Genomic DNA, 23,609 nt, shown 5'->3' with positions numbered 1-23,609 from the left:
AGGGAGGGAGACAGTGGTCAGGGTGGAGCAGCACATGGTGGGACAGACTTCTTCGACTATTTACATAGATATCCTGGAGTCTCCATGGATTTTCTGGAGTCTCCATGGACTTCCTGGGCCTTCTACCTGGACTTTCTGGAGACTCTGCAGACTTCCTGGACTTCCTGCTCAGACTTTCTAGAAAATCCATGGACTTTATAGACTTTCTCCTTGGGCTGTCTGGAATCTCCCTGGACTTCATGGATTTCCTGCTTGAACCTGCTGCCACAACCTTTCCCAACCCATGATCCCATGGATCTTCAGTCCCACATTAATTAGGCTCTGCCCACCCCAAGGAGTATTTTCACTCACGACATCCCGCTGCTGTCCTCCAGTCGGAAATGCTGATCCCCTCCTCCTGGCAGTCGTCAGCATAGATCTGGAGGGCGTGGCACAGTGCATCGAGACGCCCCTCATTGGCACACAGGTCGTAGATACAGTTCTTCACATAGATATTGGGACTGACAGTGCCATGACATGACCGGAATGGCCCAGAGTGTTGGGACAGCATCCCACACCAGGTCTGTGCCTTGTATACCAGCACCTGCTGCCATCTGCACCGCCCACAGTCCCCAACGCAGGTGTCCTGGCAGTGGCCACTCTCACTGGTCACCTTCCAGCTCCGCCCCAGCTCCACAATATCCCACACCTGTTTCCCATCAGGAGTGAGAGCGTCATCTTGGGGGTCTCCATTGTTGTTCCCACACATCCCACAGACTTTTCCAGAAAGAGCAGCCAGAAGTTTGACCACCACATGATCATCCCAGTTGTAGAGGACCTTCAGGTTGAAACTTGATTGGATCAGCATGGATTTACCCTTCTGATGGATGCGGAGCTTCCCATGGGAGAGGGAGATGGGGAGGCGCGAGCGGTGGTTGTTCACCTGCAGGACAACAACAACCATCAAAACAACCAAACCCCATCAAAATAAGGCAATAAATGGAGTTTAAGAAGATCTGAAGTGTTTTTATGCAGGGGTTGCCTGCACACCAGCAAATCCTTGAATTATTTAGGAAAAGACTCTCAAGATCATTGCTAAATACGTAATTTCAGTGAAATTCCAAAAAATTATTGGAATTTGGGAATTATGATGGTTTTTGCTTACCCTCACCATCCCATTCTCTGACCGGACTGCAGTGACAGTGATATTGTCAACATGAATGGTGATGGAGCCAATGGAAGAAACTTTGGAGTTCTCCTTTTCCTCCTTTTTGACCTCAACAGAGAAGGCAGGAAGGGTGGGATCGGGACTGCAGATGGTGGTCAAGGTGTAGGCACATGTTCCCATGAAATCAAAGGCTTTTCCATCAAAACTGCGGTAGTGTGGCCCACCAGCAAGCCAACAGGTAGAGAAGGTCTCCTGGATGCACTCTGGTTGTCCATCCACCATCTCACACCTCTCCTCACATACCAAATCCTCACAGGAGAGAGGTGTGGGGGCTGAAAAAAAGGGGAAAACCCATGAATGGTCAACCAGAAAACAGCAGGGTGACACAACAATGGACTGACTGTACTCACTGGTGGCACAGAGCCCAGGGAAGCCATATCCAGTTTGACTCTGGAACCCAAACACCAGGAGCCCGATGGGCACCTGCAAGTTCTCAACACTCTGTGTTGTTGCGTGCATGGTGATGATGGCCCAGGAGAAATCTGTGCCAGGAATGGCCTGCCATGCCATGGTGTTGTCGGGCCGATGGTTGAGGGTGGTGTTGGCAGCAGCAGTGGTGGGTGCAACAAGGATGGCATGGTTATACTGGCCGGGCACGCTGCTGAAGCGGAATGCAGTGCAGTGGGCGGTGACAGGTGGGACAACAAGGAGGAAGGGATCTTGCCAAGACGACCCACTGAAGAAAAACACTACCTGTACTGCCACCACCGCACTGATGTACAGGTGTGAGTTAGGGTTCACCACGAACCTCTGCACCTCCCCTGCCGCCATGACCACAGTGGCATTCCTGCTCCCGGTGTTGTAGGTGATGGTGTTGTCCTCATCCGTCACCACGTACACAAAGTCAATGTCTGTCTGCAGTGGGTTGGGTGGCACCACGTAGTTCCTCCCCCACGCTGTTATCGGGAGGAGCTGCTCCACCACAAAGTCAAAGCCAGCAGACACCTTGACACAGGTGTGGCCACTGAGGACAGCCACAGGGCTGTCGGCCACCACGGCTGTGCCAGTGAAGTCCTGGCTGCTCTGGAGCTGCAAGCTGTGGTAGGGCTGCAGGAACAGGCAGAGCACAGCGCCGGGGACGTAGGTGGCCCCAGCATAGTGGAAAGTGGCGGTGGTGGTTATGCTGACAGCGGTGGTGGCGGCGCCAGCGGCCACCACGAACTCAGTCAGGCCGTAAGTGTAGTTCCCAACAGGTGTCACCACGTAGTACCTGGTGCCCAGGCTCTCCACGGGCAGGAGGGCGGTGGCACCCACGGTGTAGCTCTTGGTGCTGACGGCCACCACGGAGATATCAGCGCTGGCCTGGACCACCAAGGTTTTATGGGAAGTGCGGCTTCCAGTGAGTTCCAGGTCAGCAGGGAGGGACAGGGGCACAGTGAGGTCCGGCCCCAGGGTGACGTTGCGGGTGACGGAGCCACCGCGGAGCATCACTGACACCTGGGTGTCGGTAGGGCCATAGGAGGTGAGCAGCAGCTGCAGGTACGCGCTGGGGGACTCGTCGTCATTCTGTGGGAACACGGCCAGGAACTCCCGGCCCCGGTAGCTGGCACTGGAGAGTGCTGGGGAAACGGGGGAAAAGGGGGCCTTGGTTAATTTTTATATTAACCAAGAGGGTTATATGAAGGTGGCCTTTGTATTTTTTTATTGATACTTTTATATTCATTCTATATGTGTTTTATATAGAATTATAGGAGGAATTGTACTGAAATTACATTAAAGATATGACTGCAGTATCTAATTTATAGAGTCTATTTTTATATATAATCAAAATAGAAATTATATTTACAGTTTATTATATTAATAAACAACATTTTAATAAAACTATAAATAATTCTATATAAATAGTAAACTCTTATTTATATGTTCTATTAACAAATTATTAATAATAATATACCAATGTGTTAACAATATGAAAGAACGTTGTATTATTAACTAATTATAATAAATACCATTCCTTAATATAACAATGTTATTAGATGTTTATATTACTAAACACTGTGTTATTGATATATTAATAGTACTATGTAATATACTTCAGTATATTACTACTTATTAGCACACTGATAATATATTAATAATATAGGACTCATATATCAGTAAAAATATGTTAATTACTTTTTTTAGCCTGTTATTATATTATTATATCTGTTATCCAGTATATAACTTATATAGTTTTCCATGTTATTATACAGATCTATTAATTATAACACTGTAATTTACAACTTACATTTAAATATATAGTAGTATTTTTTCTATGATTTTGTACTTATTTTTAATAGAAATATCGGCAAAGAATTAATCCAAACCAATAAATATTAAAAATAATTAAAGTAATATAATAATAACTGCTGTAGTTATTGAATTTATTTTCGTATTAATCCCAGTAGAAAACAAATTTACATGTTATTTTTATAATTATATACAACAGTAGATGCTTTATATTTTCTCTAAAAAATTATACAGATAATGATTTAAAATAATTTTATTTCTTCTTTTCATAGAAATGGCTTGGAAAAAAATGTTAAAAATCAAAGAAAAATAAGCAATAAGGAACTAAATTAGAGCGGTAGAGAATATATTAGAGACCAGAACAGAATTAATATACCATTATATTATACTATATTGCATTATAATCTACCATTATATGTAATTAATATAACAATTATAATAGTGGATATTACATTATAACACAAAAGATAAATAATATATAATTATAGTACTAAATATAATATTCATAAATTACATGAAGTTATAATATATTATAATACAATAACATAAAGTCATTCATGTAATATAATGCAACTCTGTCACATTACATCGTAAAATAATCTAGAATGGTATATAATTCTATTTATAGTAATTTGTATCTATTCTATCTTTTATAATTACGTCTCAATAGATGTAGCTATATACAATAGCAATATATAGTGTGCTATATTAATAAATACACTAATATAAAATATGAATATAAAATATGTTACATGTTTTTATATTTCACATCTCTTGTACATCCATAAAAACTTTGCAATAATTTTATACTGAATTTTCACTAAAAAATGCAAATCAAGAATAATGATAATAACAACATAATTATAGCAGAATATATCATCCGTTGTATTTTTATATAATTACAGTAGAGATTATATTATACATTCATATATAACTATTGTAGTGTATAAATATAATTAATATATCCACAACATATAAAAATATAGATAAGCATTAATAACCAATTAATGTCCTATTAATCAATACTATGTTATTCAATTACACTATTTAATGTCATTATTAGCCAACTAACATTTTAAGTATTTTGTACAAGTTAAAATGTATGTAGATAAATATAGATAAATATAGATAAATATAGATAAATACAGATAAATATAGATAAATATATAAAAGGGAAAGTAAACAAATAAAAGATACTTTGAAAGGATCAAAAATAGATTTTTGAGGATTTTTTTAATGCTCCAAAACAACAAAAAAGGCGTTTTTTGCTCCAAAACAGGTTAAAAAGAGTGGGTTTCTTCTGAAGGAAGCTTTGAGATCGCTGGGGGAAAACCACATGAAAACGTGATAAAAATTTATTAAAACTCAGTATATATATGAAAAGTTCACTATAAGAATTTGGTTTAAATTTAAAAAATTGGGGAATGGGGATGTTGGGTAAAAAAAGATAATTCTGGTGATTTTTTCTGAAAAAAATGGAATTTGAGTGTTTCGGGGGAAAATAGGGAAAAATGAGCTTTGACTGTGAATAAAAAATAAGATTAAAGGGGGCTTTCTAAATAATATATAAAAAAAGGGTTTTTTTAAAAGGGGGGATTTTGAAGAAAAGTCAACAGGGAAATAAGCAATTGGGATTTTAAAAATTAAAACAGAGTGAATGAGGTTTTTTCCTTTAAAAATACTCCAAACCTAAAACAGAGTTCTAGAGGGCTTTGTTTCCCCTAATAAATAATTTTTTAAAAAAAACTTTAAAAAGGAATAAACAAGAAAATATTAAGGGAATAAAAGAGTTTTTCTTTAAAACACTACAAAAAATTGGGTTGATAAGAGGTTTTCATGAAAATTGGAAAAAAGTCAGGAAAATAAGGAATAAAAGGTTATTTTTTCCCTAAAGAACCAACTTTTTTTATTAAAATAGAGCAAATAAAAGGACTTTTTTCATTAAAAAACTTTTCAAAATAGACCTTTTTTTCCTGAAAAAAACCCACAATTCCAGCATATAGATCTTGGGGTTTTTTCCCGGAAAAACACTAAAACTGATCATGTTAGCTCCAAAACAAACAACAAACAAACAAAAAACCACAAACGAAACAACAACAACAACAAAAAAAACAACAAAAAACCCAACAAAACCCAACAAAAACAACAAAAAAACCAACAAAAACAACAAAAAACCCAACAAAAACCAACCAAAAAAAAACCAAAAAAAACCAAAAAACCACAACAAAAAACCAACAAAAAACCAACCAAAAAAACCAACCAAAAAAACCAACCAAAAAAGCAACCACTACAAAAAAGTAACCCCAAATAACCAGGATAAGTGCACTTTTTTTTCAGTGAAAGTGAGGAAAAAGGGGATTTTTCCATGAAAATTAATGGGGGGTTCATGAGAAAAAAACCCCACAAAAAACAGTTCAAAAGGCTTTTGTATTAAAAAAAAATATTTTTAAAGGGGTTTTTTGGTTAAAATTAATAAATCTGCAGCTGAGAGTTTGCTGGAGGAAATGCAAAATGAGGGAAGAAGGGAATTTTTGGGCAAAAAAGCCCAGGGATTCAGGATTTCATTTTCTGTGCTAAAAAGCCTGGAAATAAGTACAAAATCCAGGCAATCTGGGATTTTGTGTGGAAAACCAGGATTTTGCTTACCACAGAAGGGAAGGAGGAGCCACCAGATCCCATCCTGTGCCATCACTGTGAAAAACACCCAAGATCACTAAAAATTTCTGTTTTATCAGAAAAGCCCATGTGAGCCCTGAGGTATCTCCAGAACCCTCAAATAACCCCCAAATTACCCCCAAATGCCTTTCATTACCCCAAGGTGCCTTTTTTCACCCCATGGAAACCTCTTGGGGTTTATTTTGGCCCCCACTGCTCCCAAATCCACCCCAAAACCTTCCAAACTCTACAAACTTTGTCCAAAATTCCCCAAATTTGGGTCAAAATGGGGGGGTTTTTTACCAATTCCCCCATTTTGGATCAAAGTATTTTCCCCCCAATCCCCCCAGTGTGGGTCAAAACGGAATTAAACAGCTGAAGCAACCATCCCTCCCCCCATCCTCCCCCCCACCTTGAGGCCACGTCAGAGTCCCCACCTCTATCAGATTCACTCCAAAACCAGATGAATTTAAACCCAAATCACCTAGATTTGTGTCAAAATGGGGTTAAAATGCTGGCACAGCCCTCCTGACAACCCCTCCCTTTGATGCCACCTCAATACCCCATTTCCACCAAATCCACACTAAAACTTTATGGAAAGGGTGAATTTTGCCCCAGATCCCCTCAGTTTGGGTCAAAATGGGGGGGGGTTTTGCCCAACATCCCCCAAATTTGGATCAAAATGGGGCTCAACATCTAGGACAACCCTTCACTCACCTTGTCCCACTCAAACCCTCCCAAATGCTCAATTTGCCCTCAAACAGGGGGAAATAAACCACCAAAAATTGGGCATGATGAGGGGAAAAAACCTGAAATTTGGGGGGAAAGTGCACAAAAAGGGAAAACCCCTGAGATTTGGGGGGGAAATGGGGAAAAAAGAAAAAAGAAATTTGGACACAAAAAGTGTTTAAAATCCAACATTTGGGAAGAAAAAGGCTTAAAATCATGAAGCTTGTAGGGGAAAACAGGGCAAAAGACACAAAACTGGGGAGGGGAAAAGAGTAAAAAATCTGAAATCTGGGCAGAAAAAATCCTCAATTTCTGCCCATCCCCAAACAATGAAGAAAAAAACAGGAATGAAGCATCCCCACTCTTCCCCCCCTCTCCAGCCCCTCAGCTCCTGAATTCCCAGAACTCTGCAGACACAGAGTGTTTGTCCCAAAATCACTCTTTTTATACCTAAATGGGCCTTGGCTACAGCCTCCTGGCATGGCTTCCTGGGGGCGGATTTGGGCCCAAACCTGCAGATTTGGGCAGATTCAGCAGAATTTCAGGATGGGAGGAGGGGCCGAGGGCATGACCCACAGTTCCCGAGAATTTGGGAACTGGCAGCTGGATCCTGTCACTGATGGGACGTGACGGGAGTGGAACCCACAGGGATGTCACGGCAGGTGTGAGTGCCACAGGGATGTTGTGACAGGTGGGGTACCCTGGGCGATCCTGCCAAATTCCCTGAACTCCCAGAATCACTGCCCCCACGGTGCCCTCTGGCCCCATGATCCCGGGGGAAGGACAGACCCAAATCCGGATGGTTTTTACCCAAAATTAATGATCCCAGACCCAGCAGGGAATTCCGGGGAATGGGAAATTCTGGCCCAAGTGCCTGAAAAAGCTGAAGAAAACCAGCTGGAGCTGGTTCCCTGGAAAACAGGGAATTAAAGGGCTTCTGCCTTAAAATGAAGACATAAAAATGAGGAATCCCTGAACCCCACAGAGATCCACAAAAATGTCCAGAGACAGGGACCCCCCCAAACCCAGCCAGGGACCCCAAAAGCCACATGGGGATGCCCCAAAACTACCCAGGCATACTCTCAGCCCTCTGAACCCCCAAACCACAAGGTCCCTGCAGAGAGATGGGGGTCCCCGGGGCTGTTGGGGGTCCCTGGAAGGGTTTTGGGGTTCCTGATAAATGACACGGAGAAGAGAAATTTTCAGTTCCCCTGAAGGTGCTGGATGGAGCTTAAAGACTAACTGCAAAAAAGATGAAAGGATGTAAAGGTATGCACACAGGATCACAAGCATAGCTGGAACCAGTGGACAAATAGTTAATGAGGAATACAGTGGGGTTTTGGCAAGTTATGTAACAAGAAGCAACTGCGCATGGCCACAGAAAAAGTTCAAGGAAAGGTCACCTGTAATATGGAAGCATTCAGTGAATATGACCACCAGAGACCCCTTCGTGGTTCCTCCAGGACCATACCCTGTTTAGTTTCACCGCACACATCAGATTAAAGGAGAAATCCCTCAGTATGTCCTGCGCGGATAAAGAATGCCTGCTTTCTAATGCTGCAAATTGTGTTAGAAAGTTTCTTTTCCAACCAATTTTGGTATGATTCCCTTGGACGGGCTTACGGATGTAAGGGGAGCTGAGAGAGTCCTGTCGGGGCTTGGGGGTCCCTGGGAAGGTTTGGGATTTCTAGAGGAGATGTGGGGGGGTCTGTGGGGGAGACTGGGGGTCTCTGTCAGTGGGATCCCAGCTCTCTGCCACTTTCAGAGAGGGGCTCCCCACCCAGGACCTCTCAAACCACATGGGGACCCCTTCGACCGCCAAATCCCCTCTAAGACGCCCACAACCACACCAGCCGCCGTCCCCCCCCAAACCCTCTCCTGGGGATCCCCAACAACCTCCCTGGGACCCTCAAAACCATCTCAGTGAGCCCCAAACCTCCCTGGGCATCCCTCTGTGCCCCCTGACCCGCAAACCCCTCCAAGGTTCCCCCCATTTATACTCCAGGGACTCCCTCAGTCCCTCCAGAGCCCCCAAACCCCTCCAGGGAATCCCCACACCCTCTCCAGGAACCCCAAAGCCCTCTCAGGGACCCCACCCCTCCCCCGCCGCGCTCGGCGCCGCCGCTTCCCGCCTTCCCCTTCCCCCGCCTCCCATTGGCCGCAGCGCCCGCCCGTCCCCGTCCTCAACCAATCAGCGCCCGAGCTCGCAGCGCTGGGGCGGAGCCAAGCGAGAGCGCGGGCGATGGAGCGGGTGAGGCCTGAGGGGTCCGGAGGGGACCGAGGCGGGGACGTGGGGGATCCCGGGGGGGAATTCGGGGGGTTCGAGGGGGCCCCGCGTCACTCCCCGCATCCCCCCCGCAGACGCTCAGTCTGGAGCAGCGAACGGAGCGGCTGGTGCAAAGGAGGTGGGAGAGCAGCCGGGCCTCGAGTGCCCCTCGAGATCCCCAAGTGCGCCCAGGTGACCCTGGGGACCCCAGTCTGCTCCCTCGTTCCCTAAGTGTTGCCCCGGACTCCAAGGGCTACCCAGACCCCCAAATACCGCCCCAGACCCCCTAAGTGCCTCCCAGTTCCCTCCCCTGCCCCAGGTGATCCCCAAGAGTGCCCCGGGGACCCCCAACTACCCCACCCGATCCCAAGCGATGCCCCAGGCCCCCCATTCTGCCCGTAAGCGCGCCCCCGCAGGCCCTGAAATGCCGTCCGGGACCACCAGCCCCGCGGGGGGCAGTGCAGGGCCAGCATTTCGGGGGTCCTCCCTCCTCCCCAACCCTCTCCGCCCCCTCCAGCCAGGCCCTGCTCAGCACCCGCCCCCGCGGGCCAGAAAGGGCGAAGCCTCCGTTTGGCTCCGCCCCGTCCAGATCCACCCTCGGCGACCCCCTCGTCCAGTGGCGCTTGAGGCGGTGCCAAAGGGAGGAGCCGGCGCTGGACGCGCCCTCGGCGGGCAGGGCCCTGCCGGGCTCTGCCGCTCCCCAGGGCGCCCTGCAGGGGGTGCCACGGGGGAGGTCACATGACCCCCCCGGGGCCCTGCAGGGGGCCGTGCCCTGGGGGCCACGTGATCCCCCCGGGGGTCACTGGCCAATCAGGAGGCACCTCTGCAAGCCCCTGCGCCAGGGGGCGCCTTCAGCGCAGGCCGGCTCCCAGGAGCCCTTGCGGCGGGAGCCCTGCTGGAGGCCGCCCGGCTCCCGCGGGGCCCTCTGGGCAACGGGGAGCGGCCCTCTGGGTGCTCGGCAGGGGGCGCTGTACTCACAGTCACGTGACTCCCGCGAGGCCCTGTCGCCAGTCAGCCGCAGCTGCTGGGCATCTCTGCACCAGGGGGCGCCACCCTGTGGGAAGCGAGAGTCCCATGAGCCTTTGCGGCAGGAGCCATGTTGGGGATCACCTGACTGCCTCGAGGCTCTGCGGTGTGCGCCACCTTTGCGGCCACGTGACTCCCAGGATGCCCTGCGGCCCGCAAGGGAGGCGCTTCCCGAGCCCCTGCGCCGGGGGGGGGCCGGGCTTGAGGTCACGTGAGCCCCGTGAGGCGCCGCAGCCAATCAGGAGCAGTGCCCGTGATGCCCTGCAGGGGGCGCCGCTGCAGCAGCCGCTGGGTGAGAGAGCAGAGGAGCCCGCGCGGGCCAGGGGGCGTCTGTGGGTGGGGGTCACCTGGGGGCCACGGGGATACTTCTTGGGACTGCAGGGCACTTGTAGGCCAGGGCAGTCACTTGTGGGGCTGCAGGGCACTTGCGGGGTTGGGGGGGGGGGGCAGTTCTGGGTCAGGGGTTCACTTGAGGGGCTGGGGGGACACTCGTGGGCATGGGGGTCGCTTGAGGGACTGAGGCACCACTTGTGGGTTGGGGAGGCACTTCTGGGTCAGGAAGTCACTTGTGGGGCTGGGGGAACACTTGTGGTACTGCCACCCCCTGTGACGCGCAGGCCCCCCAGGCTGTTTGGGGGACCCCCTCCTCTGGATGCTGCGATGCCACCGCCGAGCCATAAGGGGACGGCTTCGGTAGGACGCTCCCATCCCCAAGTTTTAGGGGTCTGCCCCTGCGCCTCCGCCAGGTCCCCCTAACCCCCCATTTGTTCTCCCTTCTCCCCTCAGGGCCATCGAGACCCTCCTGGAACCCCCACCAGGGCGCCCCCAACCCATGGTGGGTTCAATAAAGCAATGACACCCCAAAATTACACCAGGGAGGTGGGCAGACCCCCAAAATCCCCTCCCTTTCCTCCCCCACCTTTGGCGTTGCCCCCAATCCCCTCTCCCCCCATATGGCCCCAAGAGCATTTGGGGGATTCTGGGGCTCAAAAGAGGGTGTTGGTCGGGTGCTGGACGTCTCTAGGGGGTCCAGGAGGGTGTGTGGGGTGTTTGCAGGGGCTCTGAGGCTGCCCAAAGGGGTTTGGGGGTGTATGGGGAGCGCCGGAAATCGGGAGTGGTTGGGAGGGGCACTGGGTGTCTATAGGGGGTCCAGAAGAGCTCTATGGGGTTGGGGGATGTCTGTGGAAGTTGTTGGGGGTCCAGGAAGGAGTTTGGGGGGACCCTTGGGCTTTGGGGGGGTGGGGAGGGGGGGAGTCTTTAACTGTCCTGGGGTCTGTGGGATGTTTTGGGAGGCCCAGGAAAGGGCTGGGGGCTTTGTGGGGACGAGGGGCGGACACTGTGGCGTCTGGGGGGGGTTGCTGGGCGTATCGGGCAGGGGAAGCCCCAAACCCGTGTGGGGCGGCTCACCTGGCTTCTTCACCTTCACGGCCAACGTGGCGCCGGGGGGTTCTGGTGTCCCCCTGCCCCCGAGGGGGCTGCGGGGGGTCATGGGGGGCGTCAGAAACAGCCCCCAAATCCCTCGGGCCCTGCCGCCTTCCATTGGCCGTCGCGCCCGCCCGTCCTCGCTCTGAGCCAATCGGCGCCCGAGAACGCGGCGTTGGGGGCGGTGCCCCGGTTCCGCGCCAGTTTACTCACTTCCCGGACTACAAGTCCCGAAATGCCTCGGGGCGCCGTAACGCGCCTGTAGAGCCGGGACTGCGGTTCCCGTCATGTTCCGCGGCCCCCGAGAGCCCGGTCGGGGCCGGGAGTGCCCCCAAGTGCTTCCCTGAGCCTAAGTGCCCCCAGATGTCCCCCTCCTGATCCTCAAGTGCCCTCCGCGATCCCTAAGCCTGCCCGCCCCCGCTCCCTTACTGGCCCCCAAAATGCCCTCTATATGTCCCCTCGGACCCCCAAGTGCACTCCAGTTGCCTCCCCGACCCCTAAGTGTCCCTCCAGACCCTTAAGTGATCCCGCAAGCACCCCCAACTGCCTTCCAAGGGCCCGTCAAGCGCCCCGGGGAATCGGTGCGATGACAGCGGTGTGAGAAAGAGCCTGACCCTATCGCAGTATCGGCAACAGTTCAGCCTTTAATTAAAATTTGAATTAAAACTGCAGTTGCCCATGTGGGGGATGGACAAGCCCCGCACCTCTTCGTGCCGTTCCCATGGTCCCTCTTGGAGCCAGGGAAATTGCAGGAAAAGCATTCCTGCGTGTTGCGACATAAAAAATTTCATGGGAGTCGGGAACAATCTGTGTGGTGAGCTTCCTGGACAGGTGGAGATCAAATCCTGCCACGTGAAGGAGAGGTTGAGAGGACTTTGGGGACCTGCAGTATACATTCTATAGCCCCGCCCCCCAAAACCCCAGAGACCCCCACCATCCCCTACATACTCCCCCAAACTCCCCACTAGACCCCAAATACCCTTGGAGTCCCCTCAAAATACCCCAGAGACCCCCCCCCCGCACACCCTATAAACCGTCAGGGCCCTCCCAAACTCCCTCTAAAACCCCCTGAGACCCCCTGAAACAACCCATAGATCTGCCCAAATGCCCAGCACTCCCCCGAACCCCCAAAAGGGGCTACCCCAGATGGCCACAGCTAGGCAGGGACTGCCTGAGCCAGTTTTTGGGCTGATGTGTATGTAGGTAGGGGACAGGATGGAGGGTGAGGGTTTTCACCTGCCAGAGGGCAAGGTTAGATGGGATATTGGGAAGAAATTCCTCCCTGTGAGTGTGGTGACACCCTGGCACAGGGTGCCCAGAGAAGCTGTGGCTGCTCCGTCCCTGGAAGTGTCCAAGGCCAGGTTGGACAGGGCTTGGAGCAACTTGGGATGGTGGAAGGTGTCCCTGCCCATGGCAGGGGGTGCATTGAGATGACCTTTGAAGTCCCTTCCAACCCAAACCAGCCTGGCATGCTAAAACTGGTGGAGGTTTGGGGTGGGTGACCTTGGCTGACCCCGGGCGCCCCCCTCCAGGCTGCTCCATCACTCACGCTTCAGGAAGAGACAGGAAGAGAAAACCTGATGAAAAAGCTCCTGGGGGAAATGGGTTGGAGGGGTGTCAGTCCCTCAGGAGCTGCTCCAGGTCCCTTTCCATGGGGTGAGTCCCTCAGGTGGAGGCACTTGGGGCACAGAGGCAGCATCTGCCTCACTCTGTTCTTCTCCAGGGCTGCAGGGGAATCTCTGCTCTGGCACCTGCAGCACCACCTCACCTGGGGATCTGCTCGGGGAGGAGAGACAACAGCAGTGAAAGGGACTTGGCACCAAAGGAGGCATCAGCAGAGCAAGAAACATTTCCCAAGCTCTAGCTGGTGTCAGGTGAACTCAGACGGGAGATCAGGTGGGTTTGGTTTTAACCAGAAAGTGAATTTAAGAGTAAATCATGGATTTCCTCCTGTGTCAGGGAATTCTCTGGAACATGGATTTGCTGCTTTAAAATGTTGGTTTACTTTCCATAATTCATCTGGGCTGTGTTATGCAAGAGGTCAGTGTTTCACCTTTTATAAATAAAGAGCTGATGGTGATGATGATGATACTTATTTAGGCTCCCTTGCAACACATCTGCAAGGCAGGGACTTTGCTCTCAAGACTTCAATTATGCAGAATTTACCCTTCCTTTGCTCACAATTTTCCCTCTGCTGAGCTATTCCCAGTGACCATCACCAAATCCCACATGACCAGAGTCTTGATTGCACCAAAATTAAATTAAACTGAATGTTATTTTTCTTAAGGATTTTAAGATTTATAAATCCCCTGTTCTAGAGTGATACGGGTGTGGCAGGCAAGACTTGGACGGTTTAGAGATAAAAGCAGCATTTTTTGTATGTTTTTTATTAAAAATAAAGTATTTTTACTCAGCCATGGCAGGTTCTCTCCTGGCAGCTGCTGCAGGGTTTCGGGGATGGAATCTGGGGACATCCAGCAGGTCCTGAGACCTCATTTTTCTCTAAGTGTGGATTCTGAAACGGCAAAGGAAAAGTATGAGGAAACTTTAGAAGCTGAGCAAAACTACCCAAAATGTGGCCTGAGGCCCTTGCCTGTGTTTTGGGCAGTTAAAGAATAGTTGCAATTAAGGGCCTCTGGAGATCAGCCAACAAAATGTCCTGGTCTTGCACAATCTCCTCACCCTGGAATGTTTGGGGTTGGGGAGGTGAAACCTAATTTGTGTCCCTGAAGGGATGGATGGAATTTTGCTCTGGGTTTGAGTTGGGAGGAAACAGAACTGGGAGCACTTGGATTGCTCTCAGCTGTTTTTTTTGTCTCCCAGCCCTGTGGGATGTGGCAGGACAAGTGAGGCTCCTCCCTGCCCACCTCTCCCACCTCCTGAGTCCTTCCAAAGGGCTGCCAAGGGAGCCTGCACCCACTTCACTCCCCTCGTCCATCCAGGAATTGTCTTGTTGTGAAAGGCAATCAGATCAGTTCTGTGATGAAATTTTACGGAGTCCAGTGGGGAACCTTCTTCCTGCCTTCCTCCCTGCTTATCTCATGCTCCTTTTCCTCTATTCTTTGTTGCTCTGTCCTGCTCCCTGTGCCATCGCTCCTCCCTGTGACAGGCAGAATTTCCTTTCCACCAGTTGTCCATATTCCATCATCACTTGTGAGTTGTTCCTGCACAGAATCACAAAATCAGTTAGATTGGAAGAGACTAGTAGGTCATCTGGTCCAACCTCGCTGCTCAGGCAGAATCATCCTGGCGCACATGGCACAGGATTGTGTCCAGACCTACAGTCCCCTGTAGATCCAGATGAGGTTCAGTGTGCACAAACCATGTGGTGGAAGTTCCTACTGAGCTGCCATCGCCATATACCAACTCATTGGCAGTGATGTTGTGGAAAGGAGGAGAACAAAGAGTAGATAATTTGGTTACCAAACTCTGGCAATGTGAAGAAAGTACTGCTCCCACCTATGAACCTGCATCTTGTCTGTGGAAAGGACCTCCAGCAATTTAAAGAAGTGCCCCATGCCCCACCAGTACAGACCAGAGTCTATGGGGAACAAGTGCCTCCTGCCCAAGAGAGAGGAGGCACACCACGAGGTTACCTGTGGTTTTACCTGCCTGACCATGGTGAAGACATGAAGAGGTGGGATGGAAAACCCACCTCTGCCTTGGCAGCACGGGTATGTGAATTGACAGGAAAAATTAACCACCACAGAAAATTCCTCAAGGAAAAATGGCACTCCAGTTTCCAGTGGGCAAGTCCTCAGGCAGAATTGAAGGGCTGATGTTACCTCTGATCCTCCTGAAGGGACCTCCAGGTCATGTTTACAAGCACTGACCAATGAGTACTGTGACCAGAACTAGAGGGGTCCTGGCTCCAGCCAGGTGTGGAAAAAGGACAGCGGGATCTCTTGGACTGTGTGGATCCATGGCCTGGCACAGCAGGGCCCCAGGAGCACAAGGCTTTACTTGACACTGGTGCCGTCAAGATATGTAGGGGCAGAATCCATCTCTGTTTCTGGGATGACGGGGGATCCCAACAGGGACTGTACTGGAAGCTGAAGTGCTCCTGACTGGCAATGAAGGGCAAAAACACTCCACTGTGATTGGCCTAGACGCTCCGTGTATCCTTGGCATAGATCACCTCATAGAGGTATTTCAAGGACCCAAAAGGACATCACTGGGCTTTGGGAGAGCTGCTGTGGAATTAGACAGAAGAAATTAAGACAGCTGAATCCCTTGCTTGGTCTTTCGGAGGACCCTTCTGCTGTGGGACTTCTGAGGGTTGAAGAACAGCAGGTACCAATGGCCAGCACAAGTGTCCCATTGGCAACATGGCACCGACTGGGACTTCAGGACCCCATCCATGAGATGATCGATGAACTGGAGGGCTGGGCGTGCTCAGCAGGACTCGCTCGCCCATCAGTAGCCCCACATCGCCCATGCCTGAGTCCAGCGGAGAGTGGACACTGACAGTGGACTGTCATGGCCTGAACAAAGTCACACTGTCACTGAGTGCTGCCATGCTGGACATGCTGGAACTTCAGTGTGAGCTGGAGTCCAAGTGCCACCATTGCATTGCCAATGCGTTCTTCTCCATTCCTCTGTTAGCAGATTCCCAGCCCTGGGGTCCCTCTTTGGGCCCCCAGCCCTGAGGCTGCCCCAGGTGGGGTCTTGGCCTCCCTGTGGCCCCCTGTCCACACAGGTGGGTTTGGTGGCCACCTTGATTAGTGCCACCCTCAGCTCCAGGGGGTCCCTGGGGGTCCCTGGTGAGGGGGAGCAGGGGCTGATGGAGCTCTGTGCCCAGTCACATGGGGAGGATGTCCCACTTTCAGGGGGTGCTCAATCTTACAGGAAGGGTGGTGTCCAGTCCAGTGATGGGTCCCCCAATGCCATGGTAGGAGGGGGTGTGTGTCCCCCAATGCCATGGAAGGAGGGGGTGTGTGTCCCAATCCCATGGAGAGGATTTCAGTTCCAAGAAGGTAAACCAGTTACATGTGGGGGCCTCAAGGCCATTAACTGGAGCAGGGGGGGTCCCAATCCCATGCAGAGGGGCCCAGATCCCTGGGTGGGGTCTCATTCCATGAAGGGGGATAGTGTCCTCTGTCCCATTGGCAGGGTCCCAAAAATGAAGGGGAGGAAGTATGCTCTTGCCCCATCCTGTTTGCCACACTGTTGGGGTCCCTCCCTGTATTCAGGGTCTTCCCTCCCTCTATTTTTTTGTCTCCCAGAGGAACACGGGGCCACTAGAGGAATGTCCCAGCTGGCCAGGAAGAGTCCAGGCACCTCCCGCCACAGGGCATGGACATTGGGAGGTGTGGGGGTAGGGTGGAGATGTGGGGGACACACAGGGGACATTGGGAACACATGGGAGACATGAGGACATTGGGGGATACATGGGGGGACAGGTGGGACATGAGGGACACTGGGGACACGTGTGTACATGAGGGAGATGGGGGAACATGGGGACATGTTCAGGGGTGGCAATGAGGGTACCGTGTCCATGGGGAGGGGCGGTGTTGGAAATGATACAACTTGTAAAATTTTAAATTAACTTTAGTCAGGGGTTTTGTTCGTCTTTGCCTGGGGGAAGGGAATGGAAGTTTCTTTTCAAGAGACTCTTCCCTGGGCAAGGCCTGATGAGCTTGACATCTCAATGGACTGGGAGCTGCCAGAGGATGCACAAGAGATAAGTGACCATTAACAAACATCTTTCCTGATGTGTCAGAGACACCTGGTCTGGGGAAAGGTCAATAAGAGAACAAAGAATGAGGACCTAATTAGCATTGAAGGCAAACTGATCAATAACCAATAGGAAACCAATACTAAGACTGTTACACTAACTGTGTAACTTGGGACCAATGAACAATGAACCAACGAATTTCTCTGGGTTTTTATTGTGTAAGTATGTGAAAAATCTAGTAAAGAGCCACGTGTGATGGAAGGATTTTCTCTGCACAACCCAGGCAATGTGTGGATGAAATTATTTCTGTTGCACATTGTGGCCAGAACAACATCCTGGCCAGAGTAAAGTAATATCTTCATTCTCTAACACTAAAAATGTTTTTGTTTTTCCTGCAGTTTTGGTGACAGCAGGACAGTGCCTCCATGTCCCTCCATATCCCCCCACATCACTTGTGTGTACTTTTCCCCCAGATGGATTTTGTGGATATCTGCAACCCTCAACTGACCCCCACTGGCCACAGGGAGGCACTGGGAGCTACTGGGACTATGCTGGGAGCAACTGGAAGATACTGGAACCATGGTGGGGGTATTGGGATCACTACTGGGGTAACCAGGATCATACAGGGGACAACTGGAACCATGCTGGGGCGTGACAGGGAGTAAGGGGAATCACACTGGGGGTGAATGGGAGGAACTGGGACCATGCTGGGATCCTAGTGGTATCATACTGGGAATGACTAGGATCATACGGGGAATGACTGGAACCGTACTGGAGGTGATTGGCAGCCACTGAGACCAGGGCCAGAAGGATCCAGGGAACTCCAAGTCTTTGTGCCGAGATGGCCCTGGAACAGATCCCCTGGGGGGAACCCATGGCATGGACAGGAAAACCAGGGCATTGGGAACAGCCAGGGCTTGGGAAAGGCAGGTCCTGCCTTTCCTGATTCACCTGATCTCCTGCTGTGCCCAGGTGGCCCTGATGGGTGTTGGACATGTGTGGGTGTGTCTGCCTGAAGCTCAGCAAAGACTTTGGCACTGCCTCTATCTCCCTGCATCTCTTGGAGCACCTGCGGCTCCCGGCTGGGACAGGTGCTTCTCACTGGGAACACCTGGATGGTGGCCAGGCCAAGGACGGGTGGGAATGGGGCCACAACCAGGTGGGGCTGGGCACTGCTGGGGTTCCCCAAGGCTCAGTGTTGGGGCTGGTCCTGTTCAACATCTTCATCTGTGACCTGGATAAGGGGATTGAGGACACCCTCAGGATGTTCACAGATCACACCAGCTTGGGTGGAAGTGTGGATCTGCTGGAGGGCAGGAAGCTCTGCAGAGGGATCAGGACAGGCTGGATCAATGGGCCAAGGATAATGGTGTGAGGGTCAACAAGGCCAAGTGCTGGGTCATGACAACCCCGTGGAACGCTCCAGGCTGGGGAAGGAATGGCTTGAGAGCTGCTCATCAGGAAGGAATTTGGGGCTGCTGGTTGGCAGCCAGCTGGATTTGAGCCAGCCCGGTTGGGAAGAAGGCCATTGGCACCTGGCCTGTATCAGCCGTAGTGTGGTCAGCAGGACCAGGGCAGTGATTAGAGGCCCCACCTCGAGTCCTGTGTCCTGTTCTGGCCCCTCACTGCAAGAGAGACATTGAGAGGCTGAAGCATATCCAGGGAAGGGAATGGAGCTGGGAAGGGGCTGCAGCACCCGGAGCGGCTGAGGGAGCTGGGAAAGGGGCTGAGCCTGGAGCAAAGGAGGCTCAGGGGGGCCCTTCTGGCTCTGCACAACTCCCTGACAGGAGGGGGCAGCCGGGGGGGGTCGGGCTCTGCTCCCAGGGAACAGGGACAGGACAAGAGGAAATGGCCTGAAGCTGTGGCAGGGGAGGTTCAGGTTGGACATCAGGAGGAATTTCCTCAAGGAAAGGGTTGTCAGGCATTGGAAGAGGCTGCCCAGGGAGGTGGTCGAGTACCCATCCCTGGAGGTGTTCAAGGAACAACTAGACATGGCACTCAGTGTGATGGTCAAATCATAAAGTGGAAGTTGGTCAGAGGTTGGACTCAGTCTTGGAGGGATTTTCCAGCCTCAGTGATTCAGTGAAATGGGTGTGTGGTGGCCCACTGGGAGGACTGGGAGGAACTGGAAGATCTGGGGGGACAACTGGGATGTCTAGTGTTGGAAACTGGGAGGTTTGATGGTGTCAAATGGGGGGTGTGATGGCCCACTGGGAAAACTGGGGGTAAACTGGGCAGTCTGTAAGGCAATGTCCCCAAGACACCCCAAAGCCCACCTGGGTCACCATGGGTTCACTAACCCCCCAATCTGCTTCTCCTAATGGATTTCATGGACACTTGTAACCCTCAACTGACCCCGACCGGGTACTGGGAGGCACAGGGAGCTACTGGGACCATATTGGGAGCCAACGGAAGACACACTGGAAGCAGATGGAAGATGCTGGAACCATGTTGGGATACTGGGATCACAGCTGGGGCAACTAGGATCATACAGGGGACAACTGGAACCATGCTGGGTTCATACTGGGAGTGTCTGGAACCGCACTGGGGCCAACTGGTATCATAGTGGGAGTGACTGGGATCATAGTGGGATCATTCTAGTAGTGACAGGAATTGACTGGGACCATTGGAGGGTGTGACTGTGAGTTGTTGTGATCATACTGGACTCACACTGGGAGTGACTGGAAAGCACTAGGATCATATTGGGGGGCACTGGAATCATACTGGGATGAAACTGGGATCATTCTGGGAGTAACTGGAACCATGCAGATGACCGGGAGCAACGGGAACCATGCTGGGAGTGACTGGGATCACACTGGGACGATTACACGGACCATACTGGGGTCACACTGGGACGGTAACTGAGACTACCCTGGGAGCGCCAAGGCGCGGGGTGCCCGGGGCGGAGCCATGCAGATTTATGCTAATGAGAACCATCGAGTCGCGGAGTCCGGCGGCGCAGAGCGGTCGCGGGCAGCGCGGGAGGAAGTGACGTCACGAGCAGCGCGGCGCGGCGGGAGGTTTGAACCGCGCGGCGGCGGCGGCGGGTCCCGGGCGTGACGTCACGGCCGGGGAGCGGGAGGGGGGGGCTGGGGGGGATCCGGGAGTGGCGGGGGGGCCCCGGACACCTGGGTCCGCCCTGACCCCCCCCTTCCCCGCCAGCCGGGTCCCCTCCAGCCCCGCCGGACGCCTGGACTTGCCCTGACCCCGCGTTGGGCTCGGCCTCGCCATGCCCCGCCCCAAGCCCACCCCCCGACGGCGCGGCCGCCCCCCAGCCCCCCCATCGCCCCGGCCGCGGGCACGCAGTGAGTGAGGGGTGGGGGACTCCCCTTATAGACACCCGCTATGGACCTCCCACATCGAGCCCCCTTTTAGGCCCCCCTCCAGAGCACTCCTATGGACCCCACTATAGAACTGCCCTTAGGGACCCTCCCCCCGTTATTCTCCCCCGCCCGCAACCTGTGCCCTATATACCCCTATAGGCCTCCGTCACCTATAGTCACCCCACACTCCCTCTCCCCTATACCCTATTCCCTATAACCCCCCCATACTCCCTGTCCCCTATAGCTCCCCATTATCGGCCATCCCCTGTAGCCCCTATAGATCCCTCATACCCCCGATGTCCCCCCAGACCTTATAGATCCCTTATACCCCCCACAGCTTTCCCCTGTCCCCCCAGCTCCTATAGACCCCCACAGATCCCCTATAGCCCTCTGTGTCCTCACAGGCCCTATAGATCTCCTATACCCCCCATGTTCCCTCAGAGGCCCCCACCTGTGCCCCTCTAGGCCAAATAGATCCCCTAAAGCCCCCACAGACCCCCATCTAATGTCCCCCAGGGCGCCGCCCGGGTCAGCGAGCACTGCAGGAGATCCGCAGGTACCAGAGCAGCACCCGCCTGCTGCTGCGCCCTGGCCCCTTCGCCCGCCTGGTGAGAACCCCCCACATCCCAGAATGAAAACTCCTGCGCCCCAAAATCCCCGGACACCCCCATTTCCCCCACAGAACCTTCCCAACATCCCCCATGGGCTCCCCTGGGACCCCACAGATTCTCTCAGATACCCATAAAATCTACTTTGGGACCCCCAAATCCCTCCATGACCCCCCTAAATCCACCCCAGGACCTCCCATTATCTGGGGTCTCCCAAACCCCTCTGGATCCCCTCTCCTGGGATCCCCAAATCCACCCTGGGAGACCCCAGATCAACCCTCTTGGATCCTGCAACCTCTCCCAGAGCCTTCAAACCCGCCCTGGGACCCTTCAGCTCCTCACAGGACTCCCCCAATTACCCACTGGGACCCCTCAAACAACCCCTTCAAATCCAACCCCCAAATCTGACCTGGGACCCCTGAAATCCAACCTGGAACCCTCCAGTCTCCCCTTGGACCCCGCCCCAAACACCCACTGGGACTGTCCAACCCCCTCCAGACCTACCAGGTTCCCAGAGCCCCGTATCACCCTCTGGGGCCCCTCAGGACCACCCCCTTCCCCCAGGGCCCCCCCTTAACCCTGTTCCAGCCCTCCCCATGTCCTTGTCCCCCCCCATCCTCATGACACGGTGGCCCTGTCCTCCCCCAACATCCTTGCATGTCCCCCAATGTCATTTTGTCCTTCCAGACATCCTTGTGTCCCCCCACCCTCAGGGGCTGCATGGATTGTGTGTTCCCTGTGCCCCTTCCCCCGTGCTGGCACTGTCCCCCCTGTCCCATCGGGGTGTCCTCAGGGGAGTGTCCCCATGTTCCCATGCCCAAGGGTGTTCCCAAGATGTTCCCAATGTGGTGCTTCCCCCTGCCCCGCACCTGGGGTCTCCGCAGGGTGTCCCCATCATCCCCAGTCCCCAGGATATCCCCAGGTGTTCCTGTCCCTGGGGTGTCCCCAAAGTGTTGCCAGGGTGACAACAAGGGTGTCCCCAGGTCCTGGGGATGTCCCCAGGACAGTGTCCCCATGTCTCCAGGGTGTTGCCAGGGTGGTGGCCCCAGCCTGGGGTGTCCTCATGTCCCCCATATTCCCTCCATGTTGTCCCCATGTCCCCCCACTCCCTGTGACCCCAATGCCTCCATGTGACCCCCTCCCTGCCCCAGGTGCGGGAGCTCTGCCTGCTCTTCACCCGGGGGGTCGATTACCGCTGGCAGCGCATGGCCCTGCTGGCACTGCAGGAGGTAGGGGTCGGGGGCCCAGGCGTGGTGGAAGGGGCCACAGAGGGGCTGGAGGAGTCCTCTGGGTGCTGCAGGGGTGTCCAGGGAGCTTAAGGGGGTGGGGAGGGGTCCCAGGGGGCTGTGGGGGATCTCATGGGTGCTGAGAAGGTTTCCATGGGCGTTGGGGGAAGGGGTTCTGTGAGTGCTGCAGGAGGGTCTGGGGGTGCTGGGGGTGCCTCTGGGGGGCTGGGGAAGTCCAGGAAGGTCTCTGGGTGCTTGGATGGGGCTGAGAGGTTTGCCAGGGGGGTCTGATGTGTGCTGAGGGGGAGTCTAGGAGGGTCTCCATGGGCTGGGGGGACCTATGGGTTCTGGGACAGAGTTCCTTGGATGTTGAGAGGGTCTCTGGGAGACCTCTGGGTGCTGGGGGGGGGTCCCTTATCCCCGGGATCTGTTGGGGAATGGGGGTGGGTCACTGGGTGTTGGTCCCCCCTCACACATTTTGAAGCACAGGGTGTTTCGGTCCCCCCAGTCCACCGTGGGTGGGTTGGAGGGCTCCTGCCCTCTGGGGGTGTGTTTTGGGGGGTCGCTGCCCCCAGGGGAGCTGTGGGGGTTGGGGCATACTGGGGGTTTTGGGGAACCATCTCAGGTTTTGGGATGCAGGCAGCAGAGGCCTTCACTGTGCGGCTGCTGGAGGACGCGTACCTGTGCTCGCTGCATGCCCGCCGAGTCACCCTGTTCCCCAAGGATCTGCAGCTGGCCCGGCGCCTGCGGGGCCTCGAGGGGGGGGGCATCTGAAGGGGGACCCCCTGAACCCCTGTACAGAGACCCACTCCCTGGGACCCCTGTACCCTGGTGCTCTCTCCTGACAATCTCACGTCCCTAATCTTACTGGGAGCTCCTATGGGACCATCATGCTGGCAACCCCCATGAAGTCCCCCACGCTGGGGCCCTGTCCTTACATGCCTAATAAGTTTTGGGATCCCCCTCCCCAAGACCCCCCATGGCGGCCCACTCCACAGACTCCCCCCTATTGGACCCCCACCTCAGGATGCCCAACAACCCCTCCAGGGACCCATCCCAGGGTGGAGGTCCCATTCCTTACTCCAGCACCCGTCAGATTATTGAGGACCCCAACCCATGATCCCCCTGGGACCCCCTCACCAGAATGCCACCCCCAGGGGAACCTACCTGGGACCTCCACCCTATTGGGGACCCTCCCAGTTCTGCCGCACCCCAATAAATGAACTAATTAAATTTTTTAA

General features: G+C 52.9%; 2 protein-coding genes across 32 annotated transcripts in view; one reads left to right on the top strand and one right to left on the bottom strand.

The window, feature by feature from the left end:
• Positions 1-10,140, bottom strand: part of LOC121663403 (IgGFc-binding protein-like) — a 25,393-nt gene extending 15,253 nt beyond the window's left edge. The window contains exons 1-7 of one of the 9 annotated variants that reach the window (XM_042026865.1): positions 10,065-10,140; positions 8,224-8,345; positions 7,271-7,332; positions 6,083-6,127; positions 1,558-2,766; positions 1,145-1,479; positions 352-922 (exon numbers count right to left, since the gene is read on the bottom strand). In XM_042026865.1, coding sequence (XP_041882799.1) covers positions 352-922; positions 1,145-1,479; positions 1,558-2,766; positions 6,083-6,127; positions 7,271-7,332; positions 8,224-8,240 — 2,239 coding nt within the window. In that variant the 5' untranslated portion in view covers positions 8,241-8,345; positions 10,065-10,140. The other 8 variants (XM_042027666.1, XM_042031806.1, XM_042029244.1 and 5 more) reach the window with 8 other exon arrangements.
• CENPA (centromere protein A) lies at positions 8,998-23,609 on the top strand. Of its 23 annotated transcripts, XM_042048687.1 has the most exons (10): positions 10,136-10,404; positions 10,739-10,805; positions 10,899-10,947; positions 13,258-13,430; positions 17,685-18,302; positions 19,981-20,231; positions 20,374-20,516; positions 21,051-21,142; positions 22,294-22,371; positions 23,008-23,609. In XM_042048687.1, the coding sequence occupies exons 7-10, from the start codon at positions 20,441-20,443 to the stop codon at positions 23,140-23,142; spliced, it is 381 nt and encodes a 126-aa protein (XP_041904621.1). In that variant the 5' UTR covers positions 10,136-10,404; positions 10,739-10,805; positions 10,899-10,947; positions 13,258-13,430; positions 17,685-18,302; positions 19,981-20,231; positions 20,374-20,440; the 3' UTR covers positions 23,143-23,609. The 23 variants fall into 23 exon arrangements, 17 of the variants coding, with proteins under 17 accessions (XP_041893506.1, XP_041892643.1, XP_041894342.1 ...); XM_042049428.1 differs by lacking the exon at positions 19,981-20,231 and having other exon boundaries at positions 17,685-17,793; XM_042037572.1 differs by lacking the exons at positions 10,739-10,805; positions 17,685-18,302; positions 19,981-20,231; ... (2 more) ...; positions 22,294-22,371; positions 23,008-23,609 and adding exons at positions 8,998-9,071; positions 9,182-9,268; positions 14,644-16,888 and having other exon boundaries at positions 9,608-10,404.

Source organism: Corvus kubaryi, unplaced genomic scaffold, assembly GCF_017639235.1.
Source record: "Corvus kubaryi isolate FWS band 111438036 unplaced genomic scaffold, C.kubaryi_AGA036_p1.0 113, whole genome shotgun sequence".
NCBI classification, from domain to species: Eukaryota; Metazoa; Chordata; class Aves; order Passeriformes; family Corvidae; genus Corvus; species Corvus kubaryi.
The sequence above is the reverse complement of the archived record's forward strand: the minus strand, read 5'-3'. Positions and strand labels throughout refer to the sequence as shown.